Source organism: Equus przewalskii, chromosome 29, assembly GCF_037783145.1.
Source record: "Equus przewalskii isolate Varuska chromosome 29, EquPr2, whole genome shotgun sequence".
Lineage (NCBI taxonomy): Eukaryota > Metazoa > Chordata > Mammalia > Perissodactyla > Equidae > Equus > Equus przewalskii.
Window position 1 is genome coordinate 42801118 of NC_091859.1, and position 9819 is coordinate 42810936.

Genomic DNA, 9819 nt, shown 5'->3' on the forward strand with positions numbered 1-9819 from the left:
ACTGGACACCCCCAAGTAGTGGCAGTGTCACAACTGATGGGAAGCAGAATGCCCATCTTACATCATGGAGAAAGAAATCCCAGATAAATTAGAGACTTAAATATAAAACACAAGAAAAATATTAGAAGGAAAAATAGGAGATTGTGTGAATAATTACAGGGCAGGAGACTTTAATCACAGCTGAAAACGTAGCAAAGATGAAGAAAAGATAGCCATATTTAACAGTGTAAAAATGAAAAACTTCTTTTTTTTTTCCTTTTTTCTTCCCAAAGCCCCCAGGTACATAGTTGTGTATTCTTAGTTGTGAGTCCTTCTAGTTGTGGTATGTGGGATGCTGCCTCAGTGTGGTTCAATGAGTGGTGCCATGTCTGCGCCCAGGATTCCAACCGACGAAACCCTGGGCTGCCTGCAGCGGAGCGTGCGAACTTAACCACTCAGCCATGGGGCCGGTCCCTTCTGTCTTTATTTATGGCTAAAATTACCATAAATGAAATTAGACATGGTTGAATATAAAAAAAATGGGCAAAGAATCTGAATAAGCTCAAATGGTTAACGACATCTGTGAAGACACCCAAATTCACTCTTGTCAGGGAAATGCCCATTACAGAAGCCGGGGGACAGCTCTTTGTAGATCCTCAGTGTTCCTACTAGCTGGTGAGGGTGTGGGGAGAGGCATCCTGGAACACGGCTGCAGGAATGGGAATTGTGATGGTGCGTGTCAGAGAGCCATTTATCAACATCTGTTACAGTTCAGTGACACAGACCTCCGATCCAGCCATCCTGCTACAGGAGTGAGACTACAGTTCGTGTACAGAGATGCCCCTAGCGGCAGGGTTTCTAGTGGCAAAGACTGGAAGTAAACAACCATTTAGGTAGCCGGTAAGAGGCATGAGTCAGCATTGTACCAGCTGACTTGGAGGGGTTTCATAAGGAATCCCTGAGAGAGAAAAGATGCAGAAGAGGGTGTGGAACATGATCCCATTTCTGTAGAAGAAACAATGGCTGAGAAAAAAGTCGTCTGTGTGTAAATATATATCTACCAGCAATAGGTGTTGACCATGTATATGTCTATTTAGTTCTATGAAAATAGAGAAGACTGTGGAAGAAGAAAATGCTCAGATGGGAGACTGGGCCCCCTGGCGGAGTGGTGAAGTTCACATGCTCTGCTTCAGCGGCTGCGGTTCACCGGTTCAGATCCCAAGCATGGACCATGGACCTATGCACCGCTCGTCAAACCATGCTGTGGCGGCGTCCCACATACAAATAAAAATAGATTGGCACAGACGTTAGCTCAAGGCGAATCTTCCTTACCGAAAAAATGCTCGGATACATGTGACATGGGGAAGAGGGAATGTCAAACAGAAAGGAAGACAAACAAGACTCAGTGTATAAATAGTCATGGTGACCTGTTTAGGTATGTTGTATGTTTTTAAATGTAAATAGAGAAAAAAATTCTATTTTCAGATTGTTGTAAAGCCTTTAAAATATTAAAAAGAAAATACAGTGTATTCCCTATGTAATTCAGTTTTGAGCGATCAGGTGTTGAGGGCCCACCAGGCGGCCGGCTCTGTCCTGGGTCTGGAGGCGCAGCAGGAAGCAGGCAGACAGGCCACCCAGGTGTTCCCTGCACCGTCTAGTAGGAACACAATCCTCAAAGGAGTGTCTGCACGGGAGACGCGTACCGTGGGGGACAGCCTCCGCTGTGGGCGCCAGGGAATCCAGACCTGCCTGGGTGCGCAGGCCAGGCCTCCTGAAGAAGCAGCAGGAGGAGGCGCCATTCCAGGCCGGTGGAGCAGCCCTCGGGCTCAGCCAGGGCTGGGAGAGGGGAGCTCACCTAGGAACCGGGAGAAGCTGTGTGGTTCGCTGCACGTGGATGGAGGCGGAACTCCTGCTCATGGCCCTCGCTCCTTTCCTGCTATTTAATAACCTTAAGGAAAAGGGGATAAAATGGGCACATGTTGATAGCAGACTGGTAAAATTTTAGAGCTGATAGGAACCTCAGAAATCATTCTGTCCTCCTGATGGAGCTGGAACCAGAGCCAGGATGCCCTCCAGTGTATGATGCTTCTCCAGAAATAACACGGCCAAGCAAACTAGCGTTTTACGGAAATTTCCTTAAAAGAGTTTCCTTTTTTTCCTCGTGCAGAATTTCACCAATGAGGGAGAGCCAGAGCAAGGCTGCTTCTGGGTGCTCAGACTTATCATCTGATGGGAGTTTTTCTCCTCCGTCTGCTGTGCCGCAGGCACTTAGCTTTTCTCCAGAAAAGAGTGATTTTACTTTTTCAAAAAGTGTCACCACAGAAGCAGCGCTGGTGGAAGCACAGGCGCCTGAAGATGCACCCCTCAGTGAGGTAAGGAGACAGGCGGCTCACTCCCGTTAGCCTGGTGAAGGGCCACTGCCCTGGAAGCCGAGTGGTGACTCAGGACCACGGCCCCAGAATTGCCTCGACAGGACTTCATGCTGTGACCCTGGGCCTCCAGTGCCAGCTGTGCCAAAGAGGAAGTCAGGCCCTCTGGCTTCCCGAGGAGAAAAAGTCCACACCTTGCCCTTGCACTTGACCATGGAGAGGGCCGGGGTTCCAAGGACGGGACGTGGGAAGCCCGGCAGCAGTGAGGGGTTAGTGGGCTCCAGTGTTGGCTGCTGACAGCAGGGAGGTGGGTGGGCGTGATTCGTGGCCAAGAGGAGAGAACTCAGTCAGTATGTGCTCCCCACCAAGGGCCTAGCCCAGCCCTCTTCCTTGCGTTTCCAAACTGTTAGCCACCTGGGGACATAAGCAGAGCCTACGGTCCCCAGGATGGTTGACAGAAAGATGCTAGACCCGCCTTTAAGTCTTGTGCTGTTGTCTAGGCTGTTCTCGTGGATATCCAGCTGGATCAACTTGTCATCACTCCAAAAGCTGAAAGCGCACCCCTCCTCGACCTCCCTCTCATCGACCTTTGCAGTACTCCAGGAGCGAGCTTGGCTCTGGGCTCCGAAAGTAGACCTCTGATCGACCTCCTGACAAACACTCCGGACGTGAGCAGAAGCGCTGTGTCGAAGCCTCTCCACGAGGTGGGGCAGGTGAGGAGCAGCAGGACGCCCTTTTGGCTTCGCCTTCGGTGGCCTCAGTTCTGGGTTTATTCCTCAACCCCGGGATATCATGGTGACCCTGGAGAGAGGCCACTGAGGCTTCTAAGGGCACCATGTCTAAGGGCACGCCTCATCTTTGTTGGTGAGAGCTCAAAGTTCAGGTCGCACCGAGGGATGCTGCCTGGGCATCCGGGAGCTCTCGGAAGGCAGGGGTCACGTCGTTTCCAGCCCAGTGTCCCCCAGGCCTACGGTGCGATGAGCAGCACAAATGTTTGAGAAGCTCGACTCTTCAGTATGTGCATTTTCTCCATCCAATCTTAGACGAGACAGTCAAGATTTCAGTGTGCCTGAGCCGGGCTTGCTGAGTTGCTATGGTGCCGAGCCACGGTGGGGATGGCTCGCGGGCAGCCCAGCCTGCAGTGAACAAGGTCCTGTGGTGTTTATGGGCTGTGAAGGGGCAACAGGGACCTCTGCTCACCTCCTGTCGCTTCTCTCTTGCAGCTGATAGACTTGGCCTCTCCTCTGATCCAGCTGAGTCCCGAGGCTAACAAGGAAAACGTGGACTCGCCGCTTCTCAAGTTCTGAGTAGAACAGAAGCCTCCGCATTTTATTCTTTGTTGCGAGAACAGTCAGTCCTAACTTAGAAATGAATTGTAGGATAAATTGTTTTGGCAAAATTAAAAAGGAAAACAAACCTAAGTCAAATGACTGTGCCTGAGGGACTGGGGGGTGGTTTGCCCACCTGAGGTCACTGCTGCCCGCAGCGTCCGTCCTTGCTGCCCTGCCAGGCTGGGATGCCGAGTGGAAGTTGCTCCAAATGGAGAAGTTTGTTTTGGAATTTTTGTAAGTAAAATAGCAAGTGACTATTTTTAAAATTGTTTGTATGACAAGTTAAATATTCTAGATTTACATTGTAAAATAAATGACAATGAATTAAAGCACATCTTGATTTGTAAGATGACCTTGATTTTCAGAAATACATAGCTATTATCACTCTTATCAGGACACAAGATTTATATTATCCAAACTGTAATTCTAAATTTAGTGGGAATACTGTGACAGCATGGATGGACCTTGAGGGCATTATGCCAAGTGAAATGAGTCAGACTGAGAAAGACAGATACTGTATCATCTCACTTATATGTGGAATCTAAATAAAGAAAAAAAATGGACTTATAGATACAGAGAACAGATTGATGGTTGCGGGGGGTAGGGGTAGGTGAAATGGGTGAAGGGGGTCAAAAGGTACAAACTGCCAGTTATAAAATAAATAAGTCATGGGGATGTAATGAAAAAAAATTGGTGTGAATAAAACGTGGATTAAATGCAGTTGCCAGACCCTACCCCCCAGACCTGGGGCAGGCCTAGTAACCTGCATTTTCCGTGGGCTCCCAGGTGGTTCAGGTGCCATGGGCCACAGAGCACGCCTGGAGAAGAGGCTGCTCCAGGGAGGTGGGGGTGCAGAATGGAAAGAGAAGGCAGGAGATGAGGAGGGCCTTCTCTGAGTGCTGAGGTGAGGGCCGTGTCTGAGGGCGGGCTCTTCGGCTGCTGGAAGCAGGAGACTCTGCTGGAGGCTGCAGGAAACAGCGGGGCCTAAGGGCCACTGGTAAGCGGATTCTCTGCCTGAAGCCATTCTAATTTAATATTTTTAAAAAACTAGCTGGCCTGAAAGCCATGATCTGTTTAGATATGTCCTTATCTAACGGGGGAATTTCTCAGTCTTAGTTCAGGGGCCTCAGAGCAGGCAGTAGAAAAGCTGCTAATTGGACCGCTTTGGGGGCTCCCATCCGGTGTTCCCTGCACGAGACCAGGGAACCTTGGTCTCCAAAGGGCTGAGGGCAGAGAGCTGGTTGGGCTGTGCATTTAACCTTGATTAATGTCTTGATGTAGAGCACCATTTGGAATGGTGTTTCTTGTGTTATCAAGAGGAGACAGCATTGCTGTGCCTGTGGATAAAAGCTGGAAATTTGAAGGCAGAAATGCTTGAAAGTACCAGCTTATAGCTGGGGTATCCTGAGTAAACTAGCGGTCAGACTCTGCAAACAAGGCTCCTTGCTCTAGGAAGCACCTCCTGGCTCGCTGGAGCAGAGAGCCTGCAGGAGTCACAGCAGTCTGCTCCTCTTCCTCTTTCCTCTATTCCAGTAGGCAGCATGGAAGTCTAGAATCCAGTATTAGCACCGCAAGGTCCTCAAATGTCTGGTGTGGCCCCTCATTTCATAGTGGAAGAACCAAAACCGGGAATTAATTCATGCAACAAATATTTACAGAGACTCTCCTATGGGCAGACTGCATTTCTGCCAGGGGCACGGGTGCAAAGCTCATGCATCCCTACCTTCGGGGGCTTAACGTCTAGTGTGAGAGAGGGACGCCTGGGGGCTCGAGCTGGGCCTCTGGCCTTTGCCTGCTCTCTGGTTTTTCTCATCTGGTGCCCCTCCCCTCCCCCAGGTGCCTTGGGAGCAGCCTGGCTCTCCTTGGGGTCCAGGTGCACCATCCAATCTACAAGTGTCCCCAGGCAGGACAGGAGTAATCTGACTTGTAATTTTCTTTAGACACGGGTGAAGGACTCAAGGAGCACGAGTTGGGTGAAGCAGCGCCTCCCACGCCGTGTGCATCATCCCCTTTCCTTCCTGGTCTGCTCTCTCTGACAAGCGTCACCCAAGCTCTTTTCCTCTTCTGGCCCCGGGGCCCTAAGCCCACCACACGGAGGGCTCCGTGTGAGAAACTGCACACCACGGACTGGAGACTGAGGTGCTTCTGGAGCTGCGTGGGGGGCAGGCCACTTTCTCTGCACAATCGTGTGATCCACCTTGGCTGCCGCTAGAGGGCCACCCTTCCAGGTTTAAGAGATCCAACTTCACATGATTTTTGCAATATTTCATTAATTTCCTGGTGCAAATGTCTTCACATTTACTTCTCTGGAATCCACATACCTTACATCGCCGTTGGCAGGCACCACTTAGGATGTCACTGTCTTTGCTATCACCTGCTCCATCCATGGACCTGGATTATACACAGTGGTTAATGACTTGGAGCTACACAGTAGCTAAAATACCATATATTTAACTGAAAAGTAGCAGAAAACATGTTGCCAATTTATCATGTTTCAGCCACTTTGTGGGTTGGTTGCGGCATACCTAAACCTGAAGTCCTTTGCTTGGGCAGGAAAACTAGACCTCGCCCTAATCTTGTATCAAATTGCCACACCCAGCAAGGGCATGGTCCTATAGACTGAGCCAAAAAATCCAGTGACATCAGCCTGGCTATGGCCACAGCCTCGAGTAAACGTTCACCACTAAATCTGCCAGAGGCCAGATACTGGGTTTACTCATCTCTTTTGGGAAATGCAAGATGAAACTGCTACCCTTGTTGAGTGTTCTTCTAATAGTTTCTGAAAAAGCATCATTCTTCTGTTTCCCCACAGGGGCCCTGCCACCTTCCCTCCTGTGGGGAGCCCACCCCGTGCCTGCTCTTGGCACCAGTGGCCATGACTCTCCAGTTGGCAGTTCCTGTTTCTCTTCTCAGAAATGGAGAGTTGGAGCCTTCCTCATTTCACTCAAGATCCTTACAAGTCCTGTTCTCAAGGAAATGGCTTGCCTTAGTAATTATCCATGTTTAAACATTTATGTTGCAGGAGAGGAAGAGGAATCCTCTACCCACTCTAGGTCCTTCTGGCTCAGCTACTAATTAAATTGACAGGAGATAGAATAACAGGAGAAAAACAAGTTTAATGACATGTATACATGAGAGAAACCCAGGAATACTGAGCAACTCAGCCATCTGGCAAAAGCTGCCGCCTCAAATATTATTTTCAGCTAAAGGCAAAGGAGGATGTTGGGGGTAGTGGTTTGGGATTTCAGAGGGGAGGAAGACTATTTACAGGGAGATGGAAATGCAAATGTTTGTTAAACAAGTTTTACTGGGCCAAAAATGGGCTTGTTGGTGCCTTTCTATCACACCTATTTTACATTATACTATAGCTGTCTTGTGGCATTAGCTCCTTCCTGGAACAGGCCTTCCATGTTAAATTCTTTTAGGCAGTTTGGAGGAAGGTCAAATATTCTTCCTGAGTCTTCTGAGCCTTTATTGTGTTCAGCTCAAAATAATCCACATACTAGAGTGGCGCATCTTTTTTTTCTTTTTTTTTTGAGGAAGCTTACCCCTGAGCTAACTTACTGCCAATCCTCTTTTTGCTGAGGAAGACTGGCCCTGAGCTAACATCCGTGCCCATCTTCCTCTACTTTATATGTGGGACGCCTGCCACAGCATGGCATGCCAAGCGGTGCCATGTCCGCCCCGGGATCTAAGCCGGAGAACCCTGGGCCGCTGAGAAGTGGAACGTGCACACTTAACTGCTGCTCCCCCTGGCCAGCCCCCGAGAGTGGCACATCTTGAGGCGGCCTGCCCTGAACCCTGGACATTGATGATGTCCACTGTTGACCTTTTAAGAAACTGATTTTATTTATTTATTTTTTTAAATTTTTTTTTAAAGATTTTATTTTTTCCTTTTTCTCCCCTAAGCCCCCTCAGTACGTAGTTGTATATTCTTCGTTGTGGGTCCTTCTAGTTGTGGTATGTGGGACGCTGCCTCAGCATGGTTTGATGAGCAGTGCCATGTCCATGCCCAGGATTCGAACCAACGAAACACTGGGCCGCCTGCAGCGGAGTGCATGAACTTAACCACTCGGCCACGGGGCCAGCCCCAAGAAACTGATTTTAATGCCAAGCTTTGGTGTGGGCCTGACTTCAAAACCATCTGGTGGTATTTCCTCCCCTGCAGTTTTCAAACCATGGTTCAGATCCTACCTGAAATCAATTTAGTGGACTATACCAGCAGTTTTAAAAAACAAAAAAGAATAAAATGAAAAATAAGATTATATGGCACATATAACAGTAAGGACTGTTTTGAGATGCATTCTTTTTATACTTATGTGCGTAGGTGGGTGTGCACTCTGGGCCACCCTGTAAAATGTGACACTGTCGGTTGCAGTCTCTGATTTGAAGCATGCCTGTATCTGGCACATGCGGGTCGTAGCTCCTGGCGTCAAACCAAATCTCGCTGTCCTCGGACCCTGGCAGCACTCTTGGTCTGTGTGTGTCATCCCTGGCCTCAGCACTCCACTGACAGCCATGTCCTCACTCTCCCAGCCTCTTGGTGGGTCAGTCACTGGACCAGCCGACTCTGCTCTATCGCAGTCTCCTATCCAGGCCTCTTCCTTTGGTTTCATTTGCGCCCTCCTACCTTCCCATAGTCATCTTTTAGGCCCAGCAAATGTTTCCAAGTTCTGCTGTTTCCATCATCCAAAAATCTCCCATCTGTCATTTGCCAGGCTCCCCCAGGCATGCATTCACTCGCTCATTCACTCAGGAACAGCCACATCTCCAGTCTGATGGCACCAAGGCACCTCAGTTCCTCCTGTAGGGGAGAAGGACAATTCCTCTCCCCTCTAGGTCCTTCTGGCGGGTCTAAGAATTAAATTGACAGGAGACAGAACAACAGGAGAAAATCAAAGAAAGTTTAATAACACGTATACATGGGAGAAACCCAGGAGAACGAGTAACTTGCCAGAATGGCTGAAGCCACCACTGTAAATACCATCTTCAGCGAAAGACAAAGGAGGGTGTTGGGGGTAGTGGTTTGGGACTTCAAAGGGGAGGGAGACAATTTATATGGAGATGGAAATGCAAATACTTGATAAACACGTGTTCCCAGGCCATCTATAGACAATGCAACCAGAGAAACGGAACTTTAATAAAAATGGGCTTGCTGGTGCCTTCCTGTCCACCCCACCTTGCTTCCATTATACTAGAGTTATCCATGGTATTAGTTCCTTTGACGAAAATAATCCATAACCAATCTATAAATGAAAATTTGGGTGAGTTTAGTTTGAGCTAAAATGTGAGGACCATGGCCCACGGCCTTCCTTCCCAAAGGAAGAAAGGGCACCAAAGAAGTGGAGTGCACAGAGTGGTTATATACCCCCAAAGAGGATGTTTCACATATGATTGAAATGTCCCTTTTACAATAATCACAAGACTGCTCTGTCGGCACAGCGATTGATGGACACAGCAGGGTGGCACGTCTGCTGTCTCAAGTTGGGTGGTCACAGGTGAGCTGGGTGGTCAAAGGCTAGCTGGGAGGTCAAAGGTGAGCACAGCAGTCAGTTTCTAGCCTAAGGAAAGATGCTTATCCTTAAGAAAATGCCAACGTGGGGGGAAATTGCACCTTTATCTTAAGGGCATTTGTTCTTGCCATAGTAAATGTTTAAAGCAGATATACAATGCATGCTCAACAGCCGCGTCAGGCCCTTTTGTAAAAAACAAAGTCAGGCTGAATTAGGTTTACACCATATGGCTTCCTCATATACTCCAATATACCCTATTGCTTGCCATTTCTGTCAGTTCCTTCCTAGAACAGGCCTTCCACCTTGACTTCTTTTAGGCAGCTAGGGGGAACATCCAAGTCTTTCATTCTTAAAAATGATCGACCCAAAGAGACATGTTTTGGGGAGGCCAGTTCTGATCCCCCAAGCTGCCCTCATTTATCAGCCCAGCACCAGGCGCCCACGTGAGCCCAGACTCCCCCGGCCCGGGAGTACCTGGGAACAACATACGCCCTCCCGCGCAGCGCACTCAGACGCCAGCGCAAGCTGGTACTGAGCACCGTGGGCCGCGGTGCGCGCGCAGGAGGGAAGACGAGAGCGCGGCGAGCAGAGGGCGCGGGCGCGGGCGGAGCCGGGGCCACCGAACGA

The 9819-nt window shown here is 49.2% G+C and overlaps 1 protein-coding gene across 2 annotated transcripts in view; it reads left to right on the plus strand.

Moving 5' to 3' along the window:
- Positions 1-4013, plus strand: part of GTSE1 (G2 and S-phase expressed 1) — a 29184-nt gene extending 25171 nt beyond the window's left edge. For both annotated transcript variants that reach the window (XM_008534043.2, XM_008534042.2), the window contains exons 10-12: positions 2147-2351; positions 2849-3061; positions 3572-4013. In XM_008534043.2, the coding sequence (XP_008532265.1) occupies positions 2147-2351; positions 2849-3061; positions 3572-3655 (502 nt within the window). In that variant the 3' untranslated portion in view covers positions 3656-4013. The remainder of the gene's footprint in view (positions 1-2146; positions 2352-2848; positions 3062-3571) is intronic.
- Positions 4014-9819: the final 5806 nt, after the last annotated feature.